Here is a 27,223-nt window from a genome sequence, read left to right as displayed (position 1 = left end):
TGCTCATGACTATTACTCTTCACGTTCACAAACAATTGCATGTGGTTATCTTCTACGCTAGAACAAATTAATGCGTAAAAACACGTTATTTTGTATCGTAAGTAATGTTCCGAAACAATATTGTGAAATATGTTATTCGGGCTATTGCAGAGATCTCAAAAAATATTTGCAAACTGACTTTCATGCTATTTAAGGGTGACGACTCCTTTCCTAGCTTAGCCTACTCTCTGCCATTACAAAAAGCGCATTGTCACAATCCTAGGACGGCTCTGAACAATGCTGGGAACACGTTTGAAGCCACGACGTCGATCATGCGGAGGTAGAAAGCGTCGCCTCTTTTTGCCGTAGTTGTGCTACCACTAAGATCAAGTACCCGCCGTGGTTGCTCAGTCGCTATGGTGTAAGGCTGCTGAGCGTGAGGTCGCGGGATCGAATCCCGGCTGAGGCGGCCGCATTTCGATGGGGGCGAAATGCGAAAACACCCGTGTACTTAGATTTAGGTGCACGTTAAAGAACCCCAGGTGGTCGAAATTTCCGGAGTCCTCCACTAGGGCGCGCCTCATAATCCGAAAGTGGTTTTGGCGTTTTGGCACGTTAAACCCCATAATTTAATTTTTCTTTAACTAAGATCAAGTGCACTTCTGCCGTAACTAAGGAAGTGTCGTGTACACTGGTTGATTCGTCGACTGCGGACCATTCTCTCGGTCGTGCTTTGTGACGTTCCTTACGAATCCAAGTGCAGACAACGCTGATACAGCCTTCAAGGAAGGACACTCGACCTCTGCACAAACACGTAAACGGCACCCTTCGAGACAAGCAGTTGCCTTATCTTAGGTGTGCGTGGTAGGAGTTGGGCAGTGTTTAAAAATTTAGGAGTTGGGCATTGTGTGTAAACGCCCCTCACCAATTCGGTGAGGGGCGTTTACGGTCCAGCGATAGGGCCGCCCGACGTAGCAGTGCAAGACAAGACCGGCATCACTACGTTGAAAAAAATTACCACAGGCATCAGCTGACACCCTCTTTAAAAGGCATCTTCGGCGTTTTTTTTTAACCATTTAGGATATTGTCATTTTGAAATGGTATTGACGGTCCTGTCACCTGTAGGGTGGTTCAATTTGCTTAGAACCCAACCAATAATTTTAAATCAGCAATAAACGAAATAACGAGACCGAAACGGGTAGCTTCTTCGTGTGACGTCACTATCAGTGAATGACGTCAGGTCCTACGCATGCAGAACACACAAAACAGTCCAGACACACAGAACGCGTGCTGAACATGCAGAACACCTGGCGCTAACACCAAGATGATGTCTCCTGACGACACAGAGAGCTTTTACAGAGTTTCCTAACTAGACAGCGGTGATTTAAGCGACGATTTCAGTCAGAGTTGGGTGTACTCTGACGTAGCAAACACAGGGTGGCCAGTAGAAAAATCTTTAAAATTCTTTTTGGGAAATCTAAATGGCTTGCAGCCATATAGTTAGGCACAAATAATCAGAATTCAAGAGAGAACATATGAGCGAAATTTCATTGACATCAGTGGATATCGAAAAATCACTGGAGTGGTCCTTTAAGGGTAAGCTGAAACGGTTTTCAAATTCCATGAATTGCTGGGGTTGCGAAGAACAGACCTATTAATTTATGGTTCTGAAATTTTTTTTCTTCGTTTTGTTAATATAAAGGACGGCAATCGCTTTCTAACCCCCCCCCCCCCCCCCCCCCCCGCGGACACGCCCCCGTCAGGGGGGGGACACTCCTCGGTTCCGGTGGCGCAGGAAATTGGCGCCATCTGTGTACAGGGCGACGCAAAAATCCGTTTCCCTTGCATGGCCTCGTAGATCATCGCGCGCACGCGCGCCGATCCAGGTGGCCAAGCCCTTCCCCCCGCTAGGCTCCTCTCCCTACGCCCTCTCTCGTAATACACTCTCAACTCCCTCACCTTCGACTGTCTACGCGCCGCGCCGCCGTGCCATCCCCGCCGGCCCGGCTGCTGCTTAGTCCGCTACGTAACGCTTTATTTTTGTTATCTACTGTCATCGAGATACGTGCGCTGCTGTGCGTTTACCGACGTGGCTAGTTTAGTCAGTTCTGTGTTCCTCGGTAGCTGTGTGCTTGTGCTCCGCGATGTTTCACCCGTTTCACGACTCGTACCGCTCGTGCATCGTGCAGTGGTGCACAAATACCTCAAAAACAAGCCCTGCAAGGTTGTTCCGGGTGCCCAAAGACAACAGGTGAGCGCTCAGACCCAAGGACATCAGAAGGCGCATGTACACGAACACAGCCCTGTCCATTTGTGTACTCCATGAGGCTCCGGACGTCGTTGCGCCTTGATTGTGCTACACTTGCCTCTTCCCGGTAGAGAAAGCTGACAAATAGATGTTCCTCCTCATTGTCACCTGGTCTGTGACTTGTGTTTTTCTGTGCCAAGTCTCATTCTGCAACTTCAGTAACTTGCCCAGCTTTCCATACCGCCCTCAGTCCTTTTTCTGTGTATCACGTTCTACAAACCAACTAACAGCTGAAAAATTACTGTTAGTGTTTGTGTACTATCTCAGTAACCCCCGATGGGAAAACCGCCCGAACAACCTTCATGTGTAGGCATGATACGCTTTTTTTTCCTCTGGAAAGCATGAGCATTGCAAGTGTCCTACATGCAGATTTTTGCAGTTCATGTTTATTATACAAGGGCCAGCCCAGTAGGTACGACTTAGTGCCTTAAGTGACGTAATTTTACTGCTAAGCATTGCATTCGGGTAGAAAGAAGGGTCGTGTTGGCTTGTTTTACCTGGTCTTTGATTGAGGAATACGCCTTTCTGCGAATGTTTTCTATGTGCTGCTGCAAAAGCCGACTATCTCCTGTTCCCTTGCCACCTTTACTCAAGTTGTGACCAAGTGCGAAATAATGTGATAATGTTTGTTTCAGTTTTTAGTACGATGTTATTTTTTTCTGCCATGTTTTTTTCAATTTGTTCAGTAGTAATGAACATGTCAAGCATTTCATATATTTTCGTGCAGATCTATAAGTGAGCTTTCTTTTGGTATGGCTCTCAATCAAACAATGTTAGCATTTTATTCTATCTTTCAGGTGTTTTGCGTGTCCTTGTTTTTGCCATTACTAGTGAGTTTTCCCTTTTTATAGTTGTCATGACTACGTCATACACGTCGTCCAATTTTGTGCAATATCTTAGTGCACATATCAGGAGCTCGTCTACATTTAGGTCTTGAGGACGTTATATAAAAATGTTGTTTTTATATGTGTGTACATGGAATGGCCTTCGCGTTTTCTAGCGCTTTCACTGCACGCTTTCTTTTGTTATTTCACCATCTGTGAACTTTTGTCTTTAGTACTCTTGTATATGTCATGCACCTCTCACTTTTGCTCATTTTTGGAGCGTGTATCACACCACGTTGTAAGAAAAATCTCTTTTCGGAAACGAAGTCAATAAAGCGAGGCTAAACATCTGTTGTGTTGGAAGTAGAATTTTTTTATGTCCCGCCACATGCTGGTATAATATAAGTATGGGCAAGACTGCGTGCGTGCCAATGCATAGCCCACGGCGCACCACGCGCCAGCTCGCAAGCAATGCCAATGCGCCGCGTAGCGCGCGCATTGCTTGCGAGCTGGCGCGTGGCGCGCGGTAACAAGCGCGCTATAAAAAAGAAAAAAACGCGCCGCTTACGGGTAAAAACAAAAAAAAAGTGAGCGGCGCGCGCGACATGGGGGAAAGAGAGAAAGAGAGTGGAGCGGGTCGGCATAATAAAAACAAAAAGGAAAGAAAAACGTTTGGGAGAGGAGGCGCCGCGCGGCTGCTGTTGCTGTTGCCATGGCAACGTAAACAATCATGTGCGCCGCCATTTTGCCTAATGCGTCGCCCCTTGATTAGGGCCGTAACTGAAGGGGACCTTGGCGCTAGCGTCGAAAGAGCGTCTGCTCAAAAACGGCCAATGGGATGTATACGGAGTGTCCGCCCCCTGCCCCCGTCGCTTCCCGGAGTGCCGGGTGAGGAGGCAGCCGGAAGACAGAACCGGCGAGAATGACGTCATTCCCGGGGAGCGTGCAGGCGGACCGGTGTGCTGGTATGTGCTGGCGTGTTTCTTTCCGTCCTGCGCATTACTAAACGACGCTACGAGAGATCTGCTGCCGCTGACGTTTGCTTTCTTTTGCGATTTTCGTGAACTGTGCTTCCTTTCTGTTCTGCGTGAGTGCCTGGAGCCAAGGGCGCCCAACATGCCCTCGTTCTGTGCAGCATTCAGCTGTGCGAACACAGGCGGGCGAGACGATGTGGTGTTTCACATGTTTCCGAAGGACAAGCTTGCAGCGCAGTGGCGCAGTGGGTCCGTGCCTCGAGGAGAGAGAATTTCGTGCAGACGAAATCAACTGTGCTGCGCTCGGAACATTTCCGTGACAGTGATTATCATCGAAGCTTGACCACGATGCGGGCAATCGGTATTCCAATTCCGGTGTTCCGGTGCCCACATTGATGCACTCGAGAAATGCCAACATTTGCAGCCATGAACGTCTGCTAACACAGCTTTAGCGTAGCCGGATAGCCTTGCGACCAATGCGGAAACGCGTTATTGCTAGCGTTGCTAGGCTTGCCTGGCGACATTCGACGTACAGTTGCAGTTACCGTAAAGTTACCGTGTTTACCACACGGCGGTGCTAAAACTGCCTAATGTATGTATGTCAACACTATCATACAGCATGCAGCACGCATACCGATTCTTGATCGAGCCACAATCGCAAACTCGTTGAACCATAGTCTGAATATTGCACATATTATCACCCTGGCCATCTCGATCTAGATGCGTATGATAAGCAACTTCCATGACTGTACCTCACAGCACTGTATGTGCGCGCTTTGAAACGTGGTACTTATGTTCGCGATCGTGTACCAACACGTAAAAAACCACTGAACTTTAGACAAGCAGCAGCAAGGTGCTCGGCATCGCGCAATCGCACTCGTGTTTACAATATAATGAAAAGTTAGTGTTTCGACGCACTTCCAGCAGCAAGTTCCCAGTGACACTTTAGCGCGTTTTCTATCCTGTCATTACAACGTGCAGCTACATGAAAAAAAAACATACGTACCAGCTAATATTTCCAATGCGCGAGAAGCTGCACACATCGTTCTCGTTGTTGGCACACTCAGAATCGGCGTTGCCGCCATCGTTTTCTGTATCGGCTGTCGGTTCGAGCATGGACAGCTTGTTCGAACAAGCTGTCCGAGACAGCGAGAACGTTCCATGATGCTTACAACTCATCCGTGAAGCCAGACGAGAACAGTGTGCTACGGTCTGTAACGGCCGCGCCGATCGGCGATTCCCGTGAATGACGTCACAGCGGTCCCGACCAATCACCGGCAAGAGCGGCGTTCGCGCGATGCCCTGAGGTGCTGGTGCGCGTTTTCTTGCAAAAAAACAGCCGCTTGCGGTTGTTTCCGCCCTTTTTAAACTGGATTTACTTGTTTAATGGACTAAAAACTGTAGAATGCCGCAGAAAACTCTTTTATTTTTCGAAAAGTGTTTCACCTTCCCTTTAAAGGGACCCTGAAACGATTTTGGCGATTTTCTACAAACGTACTGAGTCGTTAGAGTAGGTTCTTCTGATCATTAATTGATGCATCTAAGTGCTCTGCGTAAAGCGTGTAATTTATTATAAGGTTTTAAAAATACACATCGCTGCCGATCGCAGCGCACTGCTCGGCGGAATTTTAAGCCGCCCCTACCCATATGATGCAAATAACCCATATTACGTCACATGGGCGAGCTATCTGATTGGCTGACCAGGGCGCGTGGTCGATAATTTTTCCAACTTTATGGGGAACAAATGATGCTCGTAATAGTTGGAATGTTAGATACTTTGTTTTTGTAAAAAGAAAATAACTTAAAGAGAATACACAAGAATAGTTTTTTAGTACACTTCAGCACTTCCGGCACACAGCAAGTGTCGTCTGCTTGTGTTACAACGTACTCCATTTTGACGAGAGCTCCGCGGTCAGAGTCGGTCTCAGTCTTTTCGCGAGCATATGATTCGACTTTGTTGCCTTGTGGACTGCATACCTAGCGACCTGCAAACCGCGAGTCCAGTATTAGGGCAAACGCAAGCGCAAGGGGACAGGATCTGGCCGCTTGACTGTGCCGGGATGAGCCACGAGATGAGCAGAAGGGCAAATGTGAACTGTCTGCACGGTGCAGCCACCTGGTGGCACAGAGCTCAACCATACACAGTAGCAGCAACGAAGTGTATTCTTTGCTGCTGGTGTGTATTTTTCGCAGGAGTGTAATCATCAACACGTTGATTTTTAAATGTTTAAAATGTTTTACACTTGGTTAGAGCAATATTAGCGCATTGTTTGACTGGTTAAGCGCTGCGCCAGCAAGTGTCTGGACCGTGCAGACCGATCAGGCTGCTCACGTACGTCTACGCTAAAGTTCCTTCATCAGCTTGAGTTTATGCCTCCAGTCATTTGCCGAAATGACCAGCTTGCCTGTTTTTAGCGGAGTACCGGACACGTTCGGCGCTACGACAGAATGCTCGCAACGCACGCTGCTTCGATAGCTCTCGGTCGACGGCCAAGCGGCTAGCGGAGAGGTCTCGCGCGGGAGGGGGTGTGCTCCTAAACAACCGGAAGTGAACGATGTGACGTTGCATCGTGACGCTGAACCAGTGAAGGCGGAGCTTAGCGCCGCTCGCTCGGCGAGCGAGTTGAGGAGGAAAAGCATAGCTAGGGAGGAGGGTAACTTCTAATCGCTTGGAGCTCCATTAATACGTAACGCTTCACTTAAATTGTGGTGCGAATGTTCTGCTTAAGCTGTTCCCTACGCGCCTACAAAATTTGTCCGAACCGTTTCAGGGGCCCTTTAAGATCAAGATAACTCGTTCATAATTTATGCCGCTAACATAGCAATCGTCATAGTGCTTATCTGGCGCACGAGTATTCTCCAAGTGCGAGTTTCATCACGCGATGCTTGTATGTAATGTAGATCTCTTCGATGTGACATTTCGGCTTCGACAGTTGGGTAATAACACTTTAAATAAGATTATTGTAACAGTAAGACCCCGACAAGCATACAGCTTGCAATCATTACAACAGCCATTTCGCAATTTTTTTATTTCTGGTAATTCCTTCTGACCACTAGCATTCGGTTCTGTTCAAGAACACGATGCAATACAGGCACTTTTGCAGGCACAAAGGAAGCTTACAATGGCCTTCGTCTTGCATTCCTAATAAATGTGGTGTGCTCGATATGAGGTAACATCACCAAGCGGTGCTGCAAGAAATGCTCAGACGGAGCAGTTGCTGCCCTCGATATCAAGGCTAGACCCGCTTGCATCTACAATACCCCATTACGAAATCCGTTCAAAATCACTATTATCACTCCACTGATGTGCCATGACTGGGCGCGTTTTTTTCGCCTACTTATAAAGCCGGTGATCTGTAGCGGACAGAAATTGCGAGGTGCTTCTCGCGGCACTTGGTCGCGTCCTTGCAACCGCACGTGCAGTCATGACGATGCGCCTGTACGCGGATCGAAGTGCCGGCGCCTATTCGTATATCGTTCCATGGTCGAGGCTGCGCTGATCGCGTGAAGAAACGCGATAGGCCCTACAGGCGAGCGAGATCACGTGCTATCCAGAAAGGGTACTGCCCGCGTAGTCGGGTTACGGCTGTCCGTGCAGATCCGGTGCCGCAGCGTCTTCGCACGTCCCCTGGAGAAGCTGTTCACTCTGGTTTTGACTGGCAACCAGACGCCAAGGGTGTCAAGAACACATTAGCTGCATCAGCAAATAACGCTACAATAGCAAATTTCAGTTCAACCTGAAGCTCGGTAAGCGGAATAAACGCGATGATGAAATTCAGTTTCCGGCTACATTAGGTTTTTGCCCTAGCTTACCGGAACTTCGTGTAGGTTGACAGTACCTACTCGAGGGCACTTCATTGTTTGTTGCTAAAGAACTACACTTCGTTGTGGGATAACCAGACTAGCATGTTTTTATAACGTTTTTTGTATCAAGACGGATCAAATATGCGAAAATTCATGGAAGTCCATGACGTCGCACGGACGCGCAGAATGTAGGGTTTCGGAGCTAAACTAAATAAAGGGGAAGTTCTACCTTCCGATTCAACGAATAAGAATACTTCAAACTAATAAGTGTTTCTCAGTCCCTAGGATTTTTTAGTAATTCTCGCTCTCTTACGGGAAACACTTTTTCCTGCTCGACAGGAACGGAAGTGGAGCCACCCGCACTCCCACCTGATTTAGCGGCGTCCGTGTCGGCAGGCTCAAGGAAGCGAGCTACAGCCAGCCTACCTTGATAGACTCGATTGAGAGCAATGACAGCTCTGACAACGACTACGTGGCTGTCCTGTGTCAGAAAGCAAAGAGACGGATGCTCAGGGCCTCTGTGCGCACATCTACTACGAAAACTCTGCAGAGTTCGCCGAAGTGCACCATCCTCTTCTATCTGCGCTACCCTCCGACAGCGTGAGGCTTCTCAACAGGCAAGTTGCGTCCTCAATGCCATTTGGCAACAGTCTCTCGAGTTCAAGCGATGCAAGAGTCAACTCTCGGGAGAATGTTGTTGTGGTAGACGTCGCTTAAGCCTCGGCGTCAGACTCGCTGCGCCCTGTCATGGTCCTCGGTGGCATGAACGTTCGTACCAACATCCCGCTGGCAAAAAAAGGCTACTACAGGCGTCATATCACATTCATGCGGACATCTCAGGCGAGGATTTACCTTTTTTGATTAAGCCTGCCAATTATGGGACCGAAGTACTACAGGTGGTCCGTGTCGGAAATTTCAGATGAGTAAAAATCGTCTTTAAAGGGCTTAAAGGGCCCCTCACCAGGCCCCTATAGCAAATTTCGCTTACACGCTTAAAGTTGTTACGTGTCCTCTAGAGAGCGTTCTGCCGCAAAAATGTTTCATGTCGGCTCATTAATAGACAAGATAGAAATATTCCAGTGCCGCGAATCCATGATTTCAGGAGGCGAGCTCCACTGCATTGCGAGACTCTCTCCACTGGCCCCGTCTAGCCTCCGAAAGCGAAATTCTTTCCCTGCATTCTCCTATATAGGACGTCGAGGATCGCGTGACGCATACGTCACGGGCCCCGCCTTCATTTTTCTCTCCTCTTTGTTTCTTTTCTTTCGGTGCTGCGCACGACTTGTTGTAATTGTCTGGTTTCGTGTGGTGCACGATTTTGCGCGCTGTGCACAAGGTCAGATGACTAGCGGTATAATTCAATGCTACACGAATACTGAATCAGAACAAGCGGATCGCAGTGCATGATCACGGTACACGAACACGGTAGAAAATGGCATAGTTTCGGTACTTGCTCACGTGACCACACTTTTGTGAGAAGCAGGAGGAGGAGGAGGAGGAAGTAAACTTTATTGCCCTAGAAGAGTAATTCAGCGGTCGGGCCGGATGTCTTCATCTTCTAATGGTTGATGCCGATCTCCGGCATGCATGGTTGGCGCCCCTATTCCAGGGCACCAATGAGCGTGGCTGCTCGTCGGGCATGATCCACCAGCCTCCGTTGGAGTGCAAGTAAATCTCTTGCTTCGATGCGAAGTGAAACAAAAAAATACGCTGGCATTCCCTTTGTGCTTATTATTATTTCTCTAAACTTCAATTCGTCAATTCAAGCAACATTTCGCCAGATAACAGATTTTGTCTTCAATTATTATCGAAGTCGCGTGTCATGACGAGCCACGTCACACTGCGCACACCAGTACGTAGGCGTCCGTACACGAGTACGTCGTCCTCTGGGTTGGAGCGCGGTGGCCGCGTGGAGAAAAGAAAACGGCGTTCGGATTGAAACTTGACCTTTCCGCGGCGCGTAATGATGTAATACTTTGTAGACACGATAGTTATCGCGCGTTATCGTCCCTTGTCCAGACCAGGTCTGACCAGAAATGGCCAGACCTGGTGAAGGACCTGTTAAAGGGCCCCTCACCAGGTCTGGCCATTTAGAGCTGACAAGCGCAGAGCATACAATGCGTGTCAGCCATTGCGTCTGCAAAGTATTACATCGCTGCGCGCCGCAGAAAGATCTGACATTTCAAACTGAATGTCATTCTCCCTTCTCCTCGCGACCACCGGGCTCCAAGCCGGAGGACGACGCACAAGTGCTAGTGCGTCTACGTACACGTATTCGCGCTGTTACGTCACTCGTGGTGACATGCGACTGCGAGAATTGTTGAATCTAACATATGTTATTTGTGTATTATGTTGCTAGAATAGATGAATTAAACCTTATTGAAATAATGACACACAAACTGAATGTCTGCGTGTTTTTCTTTTCCTTCGCACCGCAACAGGAGAGATGTACTTCCGTTTCCTTTGCTTGTTCCAACGTCGTGTAGCCGCGCGCGCAGACACCGCAACTCATTTTCTACCGTGTTCCAGCGTGGGATCATGCTCTGTGATCCACTTGTGGCTGCCTCAGTTTTCGTATAGCACAGACTTATACCGCTAGTCAGGTGTTCTTGTGCACAGCGCGCGAAATCATGTGCTTCGTGAAACGGGACAATCACATGGATGGATGGATGTTATGAGCGTCCCCTTCGGAACGAGACGGTGGGTTGCGCCACCAAGCTCTTGCTATTACACTGCCTAATGTCCTACCTAGATTAAACAGTGCAAAAAAAGAACACTATGAAGTGCCACGCCCAAATTTTCTGATCCCCTATTGCGAACTGTGCTTTTGTACGTCTGTTTTTTGTCGTTTCCCAATTTATTCCACCAATCCTCCAATAGCCTCTTACTAATGCCTATTACGGACATGTTTGCTTTATCACTGCTCCCGCTGAACCCAAGGGCTTCAAGGAGGCCAGTGGCGCCTAAATCGGCCGCTGGGTAGACGTCTTCACATTCTAATAAAACATGCGCCGTCGTTTCCCTAGCTTTACCGCAGCAAGCACATGCTGGTTCTTCCTTTTTATATCTCGCTTTATAGGTGGGTGTTCTAAGGGATCCCGATCTCGCTTTGAAAAGTAATGAGCTTCCCTTTGAGTTATAATAAATGGTTTCTTTCCTGATTTCGTTTTCTCCTCTTAAGTAGTTACTCATGGCAGGTTTCTTTTTCATTGCCGCCACCCATGAGATTATTTCAGCCTGTGACTTTCCGCTTGACCTTCTTTGTTGCTGTGTTGCCCACCATACAGTCCGCATACTTGCTGGTAAGCTTCCTAGTTCTTTTTCTCCACTGTGAATCAATGTTTTTTCAATCAATCAACACCCTCCCAGCCCATTTACTTTCTTCCATATTCCTTAGCCGTTCTTCATACTCAATTGTACTGCGAGCTTCCCTCACTTCAATACTAGTCCAGCCCATATCCCCCTGCACAGCTTCATTTGTAGTCTTCCCGTGAGCGCCCAATGCGAGGCGACCCACTGACCTTTGGTTCCCGTCGAGTCCTGATTGTACCCCTGATTTAAAGCAAACAACTGTATTTCCAAAAGTAGACCCTGGAACCATTACACCTTTCCACATACCTCGGAGGACCTCGTACTTATTGTATTACCATAGCGCTCTGTGCTTCATTATGGCTGCATTTCTCTTCCTCTTTACTGTTATGGTTTTTTCCAGTGTTTCTATATATCTATTGCCTTTGTTTATCCATATTCCAAGGTATTTATATTCTGTTACCCGAGGTATTTCTTGGCCCTGTATCTTCACTGTCTGTTCACTGTTTTCATTGAATACCATAACACCTGATTTTCTAACACCAAATTTCAAACCTAAATTGTTGCCTTCCTGTCACAGATATTAGCCAGACGTTGCAAATCACTTCGCTTATTAGCTAGCAACACAATGTCGTCCGCATAAAATAAACCTGGGAGTTGCTGCTCTACTACTGCACCCTCATGTTTGTATGAGAGATTCAACCCGATATTACTTCCTTCTAGCGCCCTCTCCATCCTCACCATGTACATCATAAACAGCAGCGGGGATAAAGGGCACCCCTGCCTCAGTCCCTTGTTGATATCAACTTTCTCCTCGCTCCTCATCGCTTCCCACTCAACTCAAACGGTATTTTCTAGGTAAATCTCTATCAAAAGCTGTAGACAATCGTTATTTAAGCCTTCCCCTTCCAGAATATCCCACAAAATGTTGCGGTCTACGTTGCCGTAGGCTCCTGTTGTGTCGAAAAAGGCCACATATAGAACAGTCTGCTTTCTGCTTTTGATATTTCAATACACTGAGTAAGAACAAACAAGTTATCATCCAAACGCCTACCTATTCTGAAGCCATTCTGAAACTCACCCAAAATTCCATTATTCTCTGCCCATACTTGAAGGTTGAATTTGATTGCCTGCATTGCTAGCCTGTACATTACCGATGTAATGGTCAACGATCTATACGAGTGAATTCTGTCTTTCTCCCCCTTACCTTTATAAACCCATTCTACTTTTCGCCAACTGTCTGGTATTCGTCTCTTTTAAAGTTTTTTCCACTGCTTTCACCAGAGCTTCCTTACTTTTTGGTCCTAGTTCATTTATCTGCCTAACGAGAACCTCACCAAGCCCTGTGGCTGTGCGTTTAGGAATTTTCTCTTCCGCTTTTTTCCAGTTTAAATTTGTCAGCACCAGCTCCTTTTCCACTTGGGTCTCTTTCATTTTCATGCTCTTTTTCTCCTTCAAATACAACCTCGTCATTGCCTTGGATAGATTCGGCTATTACTTTTCGGATGTAATTTATTACCGCTCCTTCTTCCAGTCTGTTTTCATCTTCGTCTACGATATGTTGTTGTACTGTTGTTGACTTCCTGCCTAATAATTTTATGTGGTTCCAAAATATTCTAGGTGCGGCCTTTTTCTCACGTATTTCTGACAACCAACGTTCACTTCCACCTTTTAATCTTGCTTGCACCAGTATTTGAACCATAGACTTTTTTCTCGGTATATTTCCCAGTTACTGGTTACTTCATCCTGCGGCAGCTGCGCCTTCTTCACCTGCCTGTGCTCTCGAGATGCTTTCTGTCGTTCGGCGATCGCTTCTCGTATCTCTTTGTTCCACCAGCTTTTCGGTTTATTTTTTCCTTTCCAACGAACATGTTGTTTCTCTTTCCGTATTTCTGTCATTACGCTTAGAAGCTCACCATATTCCCACTCTTGGCCATTTTCCAAGTTCATCCTCAACTGTAGTGACTATATTTGCTATTTGTTTAGTGTTAAAATTTGGACTGGCCATTTGGCTCTCCTTACTCTTTCCCAACTACATATCCCATTTTCAAAATGATGCGTTTATGGTCACTTCCTATGCTGCTATGCCCTTCCTCATCAATAACCATTTCTCTCAACTTATCATGAATTCCTTCTGTCATCAGACAGTAATCAATGGTTGATGGCCAGTTTCCCATTTCCCACGTGATCTGCCCTTCACACTTAGGCCCTGTGTTCACGATAACGAGGTTATCTTGCTCACAAAGGTCTAGCATTGACTTCCCGTTATTATCGGTATACCCATCTAAATCCTGTATGTGGGCATTCATTTCACCTAATAGGACAATTTCATCACCATTGCCAAAACCCTTAATATCAGCGCTTATGCATTCCACTAACTCTTTATTCTTCTCTGTGCAATTTTTTCCGGTCCACAAATACGTAACGCCCAGCCAAGTTTCTTTCCCACTCATTCTAACTGATAACCAAAGATGCTCTTGACATTGTGAATTTACTCTTTTCCATTTGGCTCCCTGATGGATGAGCATTTCGACTCCCCCTCCCTTTCTTTCCCACTTAGTTCTGTTTCACCCGTGAACGAAATAAACCAGTCAAAAACACAAAGGACAAAAGAGGTTCACACCACAACGATTGCATACTACAAGCGTACTACATCAGTTTATTAGGTGATGACTGCGTTAGTACAACCTCGGTGCGCTTACTTGAAAAAGAACTTGAATTTCTACGTCGATCACGATAGAAGCGTTTCTTGTTTTTTCATGCTATGTGATTAGCGATGATGCTGTTGCGCATGCTCTGCTGGCCTTGCTGAAACTACACCGATTCTAATAAACCTCAGTTGATACTGCAGTCGTTGTGGTGTGAACCTCTCCTCTTGTGCTTTGTGTTTTTGACTGGTTTTTTCGTTCAAGTATGTACCAACTGGCCCAGATTTCAACCCTTCTGTTGCACCCTTCCCAAACATAATTCGCAATAACTGGCGGCTCTTCTGAGCCTCTAAGGTGCATTTCTGTAACCGCATACACACCTATTTGTTCTCTATGTAACTGCTCCTCAATCTCTGCCCACTTTTCCTTTCTTCTGCCGCGCTGCACAACAGCTCGCGCGCGACGCTTGTCAGTGGGAGTGCGCCGCGCCGCAAGAAAGTGGAGAAAAAAAAATTCAGGCGGGGCACGTGGCCTATGCGTCAAGGTTTACCTTTGAGGTCTGGTATGGGAGAACGCGGGGAAGGAATTTCGTTTGCGAAGGCTAGACGGGGCACGTGGAGACATCGTCTATATTATGCGGTGAAGCTCGCCTCCTGAACTCAGTTTCGCGACACTGAAATATGTTTATCTCAGCTATTAATGAGCTGATTTGAAAAATGTTTGCTACAGAACGCTCCCTAGAGGACAAGTAACAACTTTCAGCGTATAATCAAAATGTGCTATGGGGCTTGGTGAGGGGCCCTTTAAAGATGACTGCCTTCGGTCGCATGTAAATGTAGGTCATTTCCGACATGCTGTCGGGCCTTCTGTTCCCAAGCGACTTGTGTGCAGAAAATGCCAGAAATTCGGCCTTGTGAGCGCCGTCCGTGGAAAGTCTACGATATGTTCCCGTTTTGCAGCGCTACACTCCCCAGACATCTGCTGGGCTAAAACTTGTGTCTAAACTGTCAGGGGCCCCACTAAGCGTCGTCAAAGGAATGCCCAAGAGATAAGGGGGAACCCTCCTCCTTGAAGAAAATGGTGAAGAACCGTTCAACTCATCAAGAAGCAGCTACTGACGTCGGTCGACGTCGTTCTCGTGGCAGATGCTCATCAAATATTTCCATCAGCCCTCCATCAAGGCAGCTAGCAGGTTGACATAGCCCAAGATTTCTGTGGGAAGATTGTGGGTAGTGTGGTCACCATCAATAAAATTCTGGGTAAGATTCCGCCAGCAATAAACAACACAGGTATAACGCTGTAAGTTAAAAGGTAAAAGCTGGTAACTGGTAAAAGCTGTAACTGTTGAAAACCAGGAAGCGGAGCTGAAGTAGAGAATGTCTTCTTTATTCGACGCTGGCAAAAACAACTCAAAAAATGCAGGTGCGCGCTCGGCTCCACGCTCGCTTCATCGTTAGGGGTCTTCAACTGTAGGTCTGATATCCTGGTCACGGCACCATTTGTTGAAAACCAGGAAGCGGAGCCGAAGTAGAGAACGTCTTCTTTATTCGACGCTTGCTAAAAAACAGCTCAAAAAAATGCAGGCGCGCGCTCGGCTCCATGCTCGCTTCTAACTTCGTCTTCTTCTCTTCTTTTTCGGAGCATAATATTTAACAGTAACTGAATCGAAGATATCCCACCTGCTTCAATTCGCCAGAGCCAAAATTTAGAGATGGTCAATTGCAGAGTTTCCTTTCCAGCTACTTACTCATTGCAGCGCTGGCCGACATTATGCAAAAGTATTATAATCACTGCTCGGCTAACAACTGAACGTTGAATTATGTATAGTTACTATCGCTATGATTACTTTCTCTTTAATTAAAGTACCCTTTGCAGAAATGAAACATGTGAGTGATCCAATCTGGAAGGCTCGGTAGGAGTTCTAAATTTAATTTCCGGTACGAGATATGCCCGCATGCTTGTCGCCCGAGACAAGGATATTTGTCATACCGAATACATATTGTGCTCTTTACAATAAGGGTAGCTTCGTAGCAAATCGCGTGTAGATGGCGAGGGACCCACTTGGGGAGTCTTGCCTATTCCGGTTTCGTGATACATTGAACCTAAAAAATTTTGAAAATATTATAGCGCGTAGGGATCACCCAAGTGTTATGTTTCGATGAGGCTTTACATGTTTTGTGACTACCGAGTACGATGCCAACGTCGGATTGGTTCCGACGCGCTTTGTATTTGCACAGTAACATGGAGTACAGGAACAAAGAAACGAACACAGGCACCAGAGCCAAGTGATATACGCTCTAAGCAAAATCCCCTGTTAGCGAAGAAAGTATCAGACGAAAACAATATTACTGCTTCAGGTCAAGCTTCGGGCTGTCCAAAGGGCCTGCGACAGCGCTGGAGATCCTGCTCTTCCGCCCCCGGTGCTGGTGCGGTCCGCGACTACGACAACGTAGTCCCTTAGGACCAAATAATTTCTCGTCTGTCAGTCTGTCAGCTTCCCTATTTCTAGCACGCCTAAAGGCGCGCTAGATATGCATTCTATTTTCTTAGTGTTCTTTAGCTACGATGATCAGGTAGATCTTTTCAGTACCCAAGCTTCCCATTTTGTCGCAATTAAGAAACAATACAAAATGAACTGAAGTCAGAAGCAGCCACATTACGTTTTCCAACCGCTTTGCCCATATTTGTATTCTGTCCGATAATTAACTAGACTCGGCTATACATCACCGAAATATGTGAAGCCTTGCGGTGTTCCAGTTCGGCGCAGATTCGCTGCGCGCGTCCCGAGTGTTTACGCAGTTTACTGGCATTCCGACTTACTGCTTTCCCTCGAATCGAACTATGCAATCTCGCAAATTCATTTTTCTTTAGTACGACGTCGGCGCTGTGTCTGTCCTGTATTTCTATTCGTATTGCGCAATTTCGCGCTATAGTTTCAGGTAGGATATGACACTGTCATTAGAGCGCCTCCTTGCTTTGCTACAAACCTGGCGTACTTCCTGGCGTACTGGCGTTTAAATACCTAGGTGTTTGGTACACCCCAGAATTATCATGGCAGAAGCAGGTTAACTATGTAACCGCTAAGGCAGGGAAAATGTTAGGTTTTCTTCGTAGGAACTCCAGAGCATTCAGCACGTCTACACGAGAGCTGCTGTACAAGACGTACGTAAGGTCCGTCCTTGAGTACGGCTGTGTAGTTTGGGACCCTCCGACGGCACGTGACATTCATAAACTTGAGAGGGTACAGAATTTAGGTGTGCGGTACGTGTCAGGTCGATACAAAGTTAATTTCAGCGTTACGAGTGCTAAGGAAGAGTTTAAATGGGATACCTTGGAGGTACGACGCAGAAGGCTACGACTGAAACTTTTCCATTCCATATTCTACGGTACAATTGGTATAGAAAGGGACAAATACATAATGCCACCTCATTACCGATCACAACGCGTGGATCATGCGCTAAAGGTACGAGAAGTTCCATGCAAGACAGAACTGTATAAGAAGACATTTTTTTCCAAGAACTATACAGGAATGGAATAGGTTACCTGCCAGTGTCGTCAACGTCGTGTCAAATGATGTATTTTTTGCCCTGTTGAAGTGACTCAACTAGCCTATTTCTTTTTACCTTTAGATTGAATTTGCCCATGTATAAGTTACCGTGTTTTGAAAATTCTGTAAGTTCTGTTGAACTTTTGTTGTTTTTTCTCACGTCGGGTAAAAAAAAAAATTTGTGAAGTTTATACCTGTTCTGTTAAACCCTTCCCCCCACTGTAATGCCCTTTGGCGCCTGTGGGTACTGAATAAATAAATAAATAAATAAATAAATATTGTGCACATTTACGAGCACAGCAGCGTTTTACTTCTCTGCCCGCAACGCTTTCTTCCTGTGCAATACCGCATTTTTCATAAGAGCAGTGTCGTGCTCCCAAAGGTAGCTCAAAGCTACAAAGGAAACACGAGTGACTCCTCCTAAAGAATGTAACTTCGGTGTAAATTGAAGTGTATAAAATATTAAAGTGAACGTAAAGATAGCTTGCCGCCGGTGGGAGCCGAACTCGCAACCTTCGCATTACACGTGGGTTGCACCAGCAGTTGTTACTGCTGCGGCTATGAATTCGTCCACTATCTTGGGTATTTGTTTTACTAGATCTAGCCACGGGAGTGTTACGCCTGCGCCACTCAGAGCCAAGGTGCACTCAGAGCCAGAAAGCAAGCGTTCGCTCCCGTCATAATTTCAAGAGTAGAACGTTCGGCGAGTTCGTGCGGTAACATATTCTTGGTCTGTCGCGCGAAGTAACACACACGCAGACTTGAAGACAGGACGAGCGCTCGTCCTGTCTTCTAGTGCGTGCGTGCGTGCGTGCGTGCGTGCGTGCGTGCGTGCGTGCGTGCGTGCGTGCGTGCGTGCGTGCGTGCGTGCGTGCGTGCGTGCGTGCGTGCGTGCGTGCGTGCGTGCGTGCGTGTTACGCCTGCGCTTTCCTACGTATAGACGGGTTTGCATTGACAATGAAGATGCTGCTCGCAATTTTCAACACAAAACTCAACACTGCGCTGATCAGGACATCGTGTTAGATTGCATATGCTTGCATTGCACTAGTTTATCGCTGCTTTAAATGTTTTGCGACTAGTACAAGGAGCTCTGAAGAAGGAAAAAAGCGCGCCGCACTTAATAACTACGGATGTTGTGAGATTGATCTAGTTTCGGGACGCGGCGAACATGTGTGCAACAACACGTCGATAGTTGTAGGAGCCAAGGAGAGATTCATGTAAACAAAATAACGGAAACCATCCTAAGCATGTTCTCACCGTAATACAGGTATGGCTTCGGCGATGGCCCGGAACCCAGCATGGACGAGTGGCTGCCAGTGAAGTACAAGCTGGACCTGGACTTCCCCAACCTGCCGTACATCATCGATGGCGACGTGCGGATGACTCATAGCCAGGCCATCCTGCGCTACCTGGGACGCAAGCATGGCCTAGCACCAAAGGACGAAGAAACAGTGCGCAGGGTTGAAATGCTCGAGCACCAGGTGATGTGTGGCAGGGCATGAACCACCAAGAATCGCTTTCTTGGTCAAAAAGTATTTAAATAGAAATATTCTTCGCCTCATACATCACACATTGAGATTAATGTCGATCGAGCTTGTGTAAACAGGAACGGGATACTCGAGGACAGGCTACGACAGTGGTGGCTAAATTGTGCGATCCAAACACGTCAGCGCCGGTGGGACAGGATAGTCGGTTATACCACTAGTCATGTGTCCTTGTGCACAGCGCGAACGAAACAACAGCTCGCGCGCGTAGCCGTTAGCGGGAATGCGTAGCGCCGAAAAAGAGCGAGGAGAAAAAAAATGAAGGCGAGGGCCGTGACCTTTGTGTCGCGCGACCCTCGCGGTCCGGCAAGGGAGAACGCAGGGAAGGAATTTCGCTTGCGAAGCCTAGGCGGGGCGAGGGGAGAGGGAGTCTCGCTATGCAGTGGGGCCCGCCTGCTGAAATGATGGGTTCGTAGCACTGAAATATTTCCATCTCGGGTATTAATGAGCCGACTTGAAAAATTTTTGCGGCAGATCGCTCCCTACAGGACACGTAACAACTTCCAGCGTATAACCGAAATTTGCGATGAGGCGTGGTGAGGGGCCCTTTAAGGACTCCCATGAAAAAATATATTCCCATAGTATTTCATTTTTCATTAGAATATCTTCCCGCATTTGATATTCAATTGGCCACGTGCGGTTTGCTTTCCCCAACGTTCACTCAGTTATCTGCATTGTCACCAAAAAAAGACGATGTGGGTGCGATATACGCAATGACGACAGCATAGCTTGTGAATGCGCGAAATTGTGTACAGTGCATGGTGCAGTAATTCCCAGACGAATAGAAATGGGTTAGAGCGCTTACAGCGAGCACACATTTGTGACGCAGGGTACATTGCCCTTGATAAAGAGTACACAATCGATGCATACTGTCAGCTCTAAGCAATCTGGAGGTGACCAACTGAGCTATATAACGACCACACAAATAGCGCTCGAACAAACTGCAAGCTTTACATTAAGAAACATGAAGCTGGAAATGTGCGTAGGACAGTAAACGGACGTATCTAAAATTCCGTTCCTACGTTAGCGTCCTCGGCGTAACTGAGCGAACGAGCACAGCGAAGAATGAAAGAGCGAACGCGAAGCCCAGCGGGTGATGAAAGGCGGCGATAATGAAGAGAGCGCAAGGAGAAAAGCGGAGGAGGGTGCAGCGATATCATGAGACGAGAAGCGGAAGAGGAGACTATGGCGAAAGAGTGAGAAGAAAAAAAAAATTGGAGGACGCTTAAGCTTCGCCTTCAAGAGTGGGACGCGATAGCGTTCCCGTCGACCCGCCAAGGGGTATAAGACAATGCGCTACGGCACAGCGATCACTTACGATGCGCCTCGCATCGGACTTAGCGCCCACCTATCACGCGGTGAGCGTCGAGCAACGCAGCGTTCGGCGCGGCAACGAAACGTGCGCCTGAGCGAACGGAACGAACCAAAGAACTCGGTGTCTCGGAGGGGAAACGATCTACGCCAGCCAAACGTCGTGATCGGCACGGGCAGAGAGATAGATAGTAATCTAAACCGGGAGCACGGCGAAGCGTCGTCAGGGGAGAGGGAGTCCCGCGACGCGCCTGGCAGCGGTCCCAATGCGCGCGCGGCGCGCCTCCTGTCGGGGCAGCGCCGTACATTGAGAGGAGGGGGTCTTCTGTGTTTGCCGCAAGATGGCTCTGCGTGTGCGGAAAGCGCAGAAGAAATGCAGTGGAAACGCACTTCGCAACTCGTGTAATTGTGACTTCTGTACGTTACATGTTCATAATTACCGATATACACCGCAGTATAACTTTCCACGGCTCGTTTCGAAGGCAACACCGCATTCACTAGAGGCGCGTTTGCACCGCTTGGAAGCATCGAACTCGTGGCTGAGTGGTAGCGTCTCCGTCTCACACTCCGGAGACCCTGGTTCGATTCCCACCGGGCCAATCTTGGAAGTTGCTTTTTATTTATGAAGCGCATGCCGTGATTTATCGCTCACGGTCAACGCCGCAAACGCCGACACCGCCGCCGACACCCGACGCCGACACCGACGACACCGGCTTTTCTGCGACACGAGCTCCTTAACGCTATCGCGTTAAAACATACTGCGGTGACGATGGCCACATGATGGCGCCACAGTAACGTGCCTCGTCTGCTCACCGCTAACGCCACCGATACCATACATGGAAACAAAGCGCTGCTTGAGCGGATGCCTATCTGTGGCGGCTGCTCTTAACCACGCACACCCATCACCCACACGCTGCCTCTCGCGAACTGGCGATTAGCGAGACAGTCGCGCCATACTTCACTCAGTTTACGATGTGCCGCACAAGATGGATGGTCCGCGCCAGCCATTATATCGCGAAATATATACAGGTATAGGGCTCCGCTCAAGCTTCACATTAGGGAGTATCGTAATCTTTGACTAGGGACGAAGTCAGAAAATGGGCATCTTTAACAACTACAGGAGATAATGGATTTGGGCATGTTGGCGATTCATTGTAATGGATGTAACATAGCTCCCACGCGTCACCTTGTCCTGTCATGACTTGTCCCTGGTCCATACTGCGCTGTGTAACATGCATCTTCAACTACTCATATACCATAACCCATATAGGTGTATGATTTCCCTGATAAGATACACCAGTGCCTCCTGATATCGATTTTATGCCTTGCATGACCCGTCCTACTCGATTTCTCATGTCAAATCATTCAATGTAATCTTCAGTTTAAGAGCAAGAACTGCAATTGGACAGATTGTGTAACCTGGTATCTGCTCTGCAGCAGATACCAAGTTCGCCAACATCGTAACAATGTGCGCTAAAGTAAGAGATGCGCGGCAGAATGCAGTAGCCATTTAAGTGGTGGGATCAGATCAAGAAAGGTGTCACCATTAGATAGAACTGTTTTAAACTCCGCGATCTGCACAGCAAGGACGCAAAGGTATGACAGAAACAACCATTCAAACCCGTCCTGCTTTTCCGTCCTTCTCTACTCTCGCGCTATACATGTGGATTACCAGGTAGCCTGCCGTCTCACACCTTAAACGCCACCGAGGTAGCTCGAGACCACCGTAGGCCTTCGTCCTTCAGAGGACCAAAAGTTTAAAATGATGCATTAATAATCTGGGCTCGCGTCCACCTTTCGTCAATAGTTCATTTTAGATTTACTTCAGCACTTTTACGAGTGCAAAAAAAAACGTTATCCTGATTTATTTTTTTATTTTTGTCCTCCACATTGTCCTCGTGCGAATCGCAGGCTTCCGACATCGTGTGGGCTGCAGCACGCCTCTGCTACAGTCCCGACTGCACTGAGGAGAAGCGGGTCCAGTTCCTGGTCGACACCGCGGACAAGCTGCGCCAGGTCGACACTTACCTGGCCAAGCACGGGCCATTCGGTGCAGGGAAGAGTGTCACATACGTGGACTTTCTCCTCTACGAGGCTCTCCAGGTACGTGGCTGCAAGATCAGCACCGATGTTTGAATGAAGGTTACACCGAAAGGAAACACATCTCACAATTTTGTTTTATTGAGATGTTTCCCAGTGAGTCAGATCAATGACGGGGAGAAGTATACGGTGGTCAACCAAAAAAGAATAATCCTCTTAACCATACGTTGGGAAAAGGTTAATGGGAGAAAAAAGGAGAACTTCCTAAAGCGCGAACACCGACGGTGCTCTAATAAGGATGGCACGACATGAGCGCTGCACGCCGACACGAGCGTCCTTGTTAGTGTCCAGTCTTATTTCTTCGCCCTGCAGGTCAACATGCAATTGTACCGACTCGGCCAACTTGCTATACGGTTCTTCCATATGAGCTTAAGAATCACTTTAACGCATTGGTCGCCTTCTCTGGGAACGCCCGTGTAATGCAGAGCGTAAGGATCACCTACTTCGAAAGTGGTCGTTCATCTATGCGAACCTGCACTATGGCAAGCAACATGCACTGCGTGTTTTATCTAGAAACGAAAGCGATGGTCGCAGTCAGCGTAGCGCTCTCATTTCTCTTGCGGCCCTATATTTTTTTTAAGTTGAGCGTTCAATTTTTCACACGTTCTCAGAGCAGTGGATGCCTCTTCCAGCAGTGTTAGAAGGTTAAATTGATACAATTTATTTCATGATAGCGAGTTTGCTGCCGTAATGTCCACGAACTGAACGCAGTACGAAGTAACTATGTAGGACCATTCACGAATGAACTTCAGCAACAGGCCGCTTAGTAACGGATCCGCTTGAATAATGCTGCTTTCCTTGAGCAAGAAATGGTTGGATTGGCTAACAGCACAAAAGCGAAGGCTAACAGCACAAATCGGCGCCGCCAACGAAATTTGCGTGACTTTAGTCGCATTTTATCTATCTCCATAATGATGCTGATTTTTGGCATTCCCTTTGAAACGGGGCTGTGACAAATAGCCACCTAGTCTGCTTGAGGTAATGATGCATGCTATTCATCCTTTCCATTCTAGCATTTTGTATACATCTCAACCTTTTTCTCTTCCTCAAAACTATTGGATACCTTGTACCGCTAATATTCGCCTTTAACGGGTCCGATCGTATCAATCGCTTGCACGTTTTCTTCCCACCAATGCTGCAGACATCTCTTGCTTATCTGGACTACCAAAGTATAAAAAACGCAGCAAACGACGTCTACCTGTGGAACGTTTCAGTTTGTGAGATTATGTACGTTTGCCACTTTCCCTTAACAAGACACATGTTCGTTCTACGTTAATGATTGCAAATAGTTTTAACACTGCTGGACAGCAACAGAGCTAAGCCATTCTGTCAGCACCCGTTTACACCTACCTCTACGGCCCTGGCAGGCCAAATGAAGAGCGCTCATTCGGATTGTATACAATGGGTGTCCTATCTGCCGCAAAACCCGTAAGTTAACAATATCGTAGCCAGCTTCCGCACATAACTTCCACACTTCCGCTTCCGCGGTTATCGGCGTTGTGACGATTTCTCCATGTAGCGGACGTCTGCACGCACAATGCTCAGCCTTCAATTATTCAGCGCTGTGATCTCTGCACGACGGTGTTCTCCTACCAATTTGGCCGCACACGATACCTATAAAGAAGCCGCATTTGCAGAATTCAAACATACAGTTATGGAATACAAGTCTTTTCACCATATTTAGTGTAGTTCCGTACTGCGAAACAAATATGTTGAAATTGATAGCGAGGTATAGCACGGCGCTCGAGCCCCTAGCACGGTGTTCTAATACACGGACGCGACATGGCACGACACAAGCGAAGCAACTACTGCTACAAAGCAGGAAAATCTCCCTGCAAAGCTCCAGGCGTGTCGCAATGCTGGCTCGGTAAGGAAAGCTGTGCTAGCTACCAGCGTCACACTTGCATGGTTCGCGAGGTAAGCCTATCGGAAAACCGTCGGCGTTCGACGCTTAGTAAAATGATTATATATAGTTACATTGACGTTTACTATCGTTTCCGATAGCACCATTGTGCGCACCACGACGTAATATGTACACCGGTCCTCAGCAGCAAAGTTATGAGCGCGCGTAAACCTCGTGCTTGCAGCGGAGGTCAGAGGGCTACCCTGTGTTCCCTGCCTAACAAAGTGAGCGGTGCGGGGTGTTTTTGCAGCCAAGCTCACTGCGCCTCTGTGAAGATCTTCTATACTTCCGTGCACGCGCTGGCTGCGCGTGCGCCGTCGTTTCCCGGACAGCACGACGACATGAATGGGCCACGACTGTCTGTATAATCGATTTCGCTATAAAAGCTGACAAGTGACCCTTAAATCACCATGGATAGCTGAAGCAGTCGAATTTCTCCTCCATCCAGCGATCCCCACTACCGCTTTCTTGTGCTGGATGTCCTCATTATATGCCTGCGTATTTCCTCATTTCATCACACCATCTAATTCCCTCCGTGTCGTCCTGAACTGCATTTCCCTTCTTTTAGCAACCATAGTAGAACTCCAGCGGACCACCAACCATCTTCCCTTATACGGCATGCTCAATTCTGTTTCTTCCTCTTTGCCAGTCGAATGTCGGCTTGCTGCTTAACGTTAATCTGTTCGCACAAATTTAGCAGAAGCGTGGGGTACAACTACAGTAAATCATTCGCACCACCATCTGTGTGAAGCGTCGAGTACAATATTAAGAGCAATATTAAGAGAGCTACGGACAATTGCAAGTTACCGTCCTCCATAGCCATGCATTTTCTCAACTCGTTCACCGTGTGATCGGGGCTAAGCTCCGACTTCACTGGTTCTGCGTCGTCATGCGACGTCGTGTCGCGCCCTGCCGGTTGTCTTGGAGCCAGTGCACGAAGCCTCTCCTACCTCTCCGCCAGCCGCCTGGCAGTCGATCCCATGCGAGAGCTATCGAAGCAGCGTGCGTTGCGAGCATTCCGTAGTATCGCAGAGCGCTTCCGCCATTGCGGTAACCACAGGCGACCTGGGCGTTTTGACGGATGGGTGGAGGCGTAAACTAAAGCCCCTGCATACTACTATTGGTATAAGAAAGGATTTTTAGCGTAGACGCACATGAGCAGCCTGATCAGTCTACATGCTCTAGCCACCTGGCGGCGCATAGCTTAACCTGCCAAACGAAGAGCTATTATTTATCTATCAAGTGTCAATCATTTTGAACGTTTAGAGAAAACTGTTTAGAGAAAATTTACACCAGCAGGAAAATAGAAATACACTTCGCTACTGCTGTAGTAGCTCTGTGCGTTGAGCTTTATGTGCCACCAGGTGGCTGCATCGTGCCAACCGTTCACGTTCGCGCTTCCACTCATCTCTTGAAACGTGACGGCCGTCAACGCGCAAATCCTGACGACGATTGGATACCGACAGTCCGATGCGCTGCAGCCACTCCGCTCATCTGCTGCCTTGCAGAGGGACACAGTGTCGCTGCTTGACATATTGCCAGTCGCTACGTGTGCAGCCCATGACGTGACAAGGACCAACCATGGTGCTCCTGAAAATAAACATCGAGACAAACACTGAATTACCCTCGAGGTCTCATCAACAAAATGAGCACGTTGTAACACAAGCAGACTACACTTGCCGGAAGTAATGATTGTAGTGATAAATTGTCCTTGTGTATTCCCTTTCTGTTATTTTCCCTTTTATAGAAACGAACGAACATTCCAACTAATTGGATCATTTCTTCGCTAAAAAGTTTGAAAAATTATTGATGAGACGCCCTGGGCAGCCAATGGGATAACTCGCTCTAGTTTCGTTATCGCGTGAAGTCGTTACCTGGTCAGGAGTGGCTTAAACCTCAGCCGAGTGGCGTGCTGTGATCGGTAATTATGTATATTTTGATCACATTATATTGCACGTTTTACGTGGAGCACGTCAATTAATGATCAAAAGGACCTACCCTAACGACTCTGTACGTTTGTACAAGATCGTCAAAATCGTTTCAGGCTCCCTTTAAACTACACCGTTGTCTCCCCGTGGAAGTTACGCCCAGCATTTCATCCATGACGGGATTCTTGACATTTTCTTGAGCTTCATCGTTATCCTTCAAGTTTCCGCTCAATAGATTAGTACAGGCTGAATGTAATGATCGTAGACAATTCTTGTTTTTAGTGTGCGGTAGTGTCAAGCAGGCATTGTCACTGTTTTTCTCGCAGTTCATCAAGACGATGGGCCCAAGCACCTTCCGCACAGGCTTCCCTGCCCTAGAGGAATACTGTCAGCGCGTGGCTGCCCTGCCGGGACTGAAGGAGTACCTTTCGTCTGACCGCTTCAAGGCCTGGCCCATCTTGGCCCCTCACGCCAAGGTTCTTGCCGGGCAGAAGCCTCCCGCCGACGTCTGCTGAGCGATTCGGTCGAGCGAGCAGATGTCCTTTCTCTTTCTTCCTTTCTTTCTTTGTGTGGATTTCCTTGCTTCAACAATGTTCTACCTTTTGCGTTTACTGTTTAAAATAAAGCATTCTTGCTTTTATCAAGCCGTCATCGGAAATTACTGAACCGCCTGCGACGTAGCTCACTTTGTGCCGCCACTTTCTTGCTGACGGTGGCGCCAACCGTATCGGCTTCGACCGCTCCTTTCTCACTCACGGTCACTTTGGCTCAGACATTTGAATCTAGAAGAGCTGTTTGTCGACGAGGAAGCTCACCGAGGGATAGCGGGATTTTAGCGCTCGCTCGCAGCATAGGTGATCGCCGCCCTTACGAAGGGTCGTGCGTGTGGCTTCGAAAATGGCGTCGTAAAGGGAGTGGGCAGTAACTATCACGGCCGATGTTACATCACATAGCCAAGCGGCTGTTCACCAGCGCCTGTTCTACAGTCCTGCAGCTTATAACGGATGGAGGAGAGGGGGGCATACAAGCTACGGCTGGAGTCTT

General features: G+C 47.7%; 1 protein-coding gene across 1 annotated transcript in view; it reads left to right on the top strand.

Annotated features, from left to right (window-relative positions):
- Positions 1 to 26,819, top strand: part of LOC135913845 (glutathione S-transferase Mu 2-like) — a 34,592-nt gene extending 7,773 nt beyond the window's left edge. Inside the window, exons 2-4 of the mRNA XM_065446545.1 lie at positions 18,661 to 18,874; positions 22,160 to 22,351; positions 26,506 to 26,819. Coding sequence (XP_065302617.1) covers positions 18,661 to 18,874; positions 22,160 to 22,351; positions 26,506 to 26,694 — 595 coding nt within the window. The 3' untranslated portion in view covers positions 26,695 to 26,819. The remainder of the gene's footprint in view (positions 1 to 18,660; positions 18,875 to 22,159; positions 22,352 to 26,505) is intronic.
- The last annotated feature ends 404 nt before the right edge of the window (positions 26,820 to 27,223 follow it).

The sequence above is a fragment of the Dermacentor albipictus genome, chromosome 5, assembly GCF_038994185.2.
Source record: "Dermacentor albipictus isolate Rhodes 1998 colony chromosome 5, USDA_Dalb.pri_finalv2, whole genome shotgun sequence".
Lineage (NCBI taxonomy): Eukaryota > Metazoa > Arthropoda > Arachnida > Ixodida > Ixodidae > Dermacentor > Dermacentor albipictus.
The sequence above is the reverse complement of the archived record's forward strand: the minus strand, read 5'-3'. Positions and strand labels throughout refer to the sequence as shown.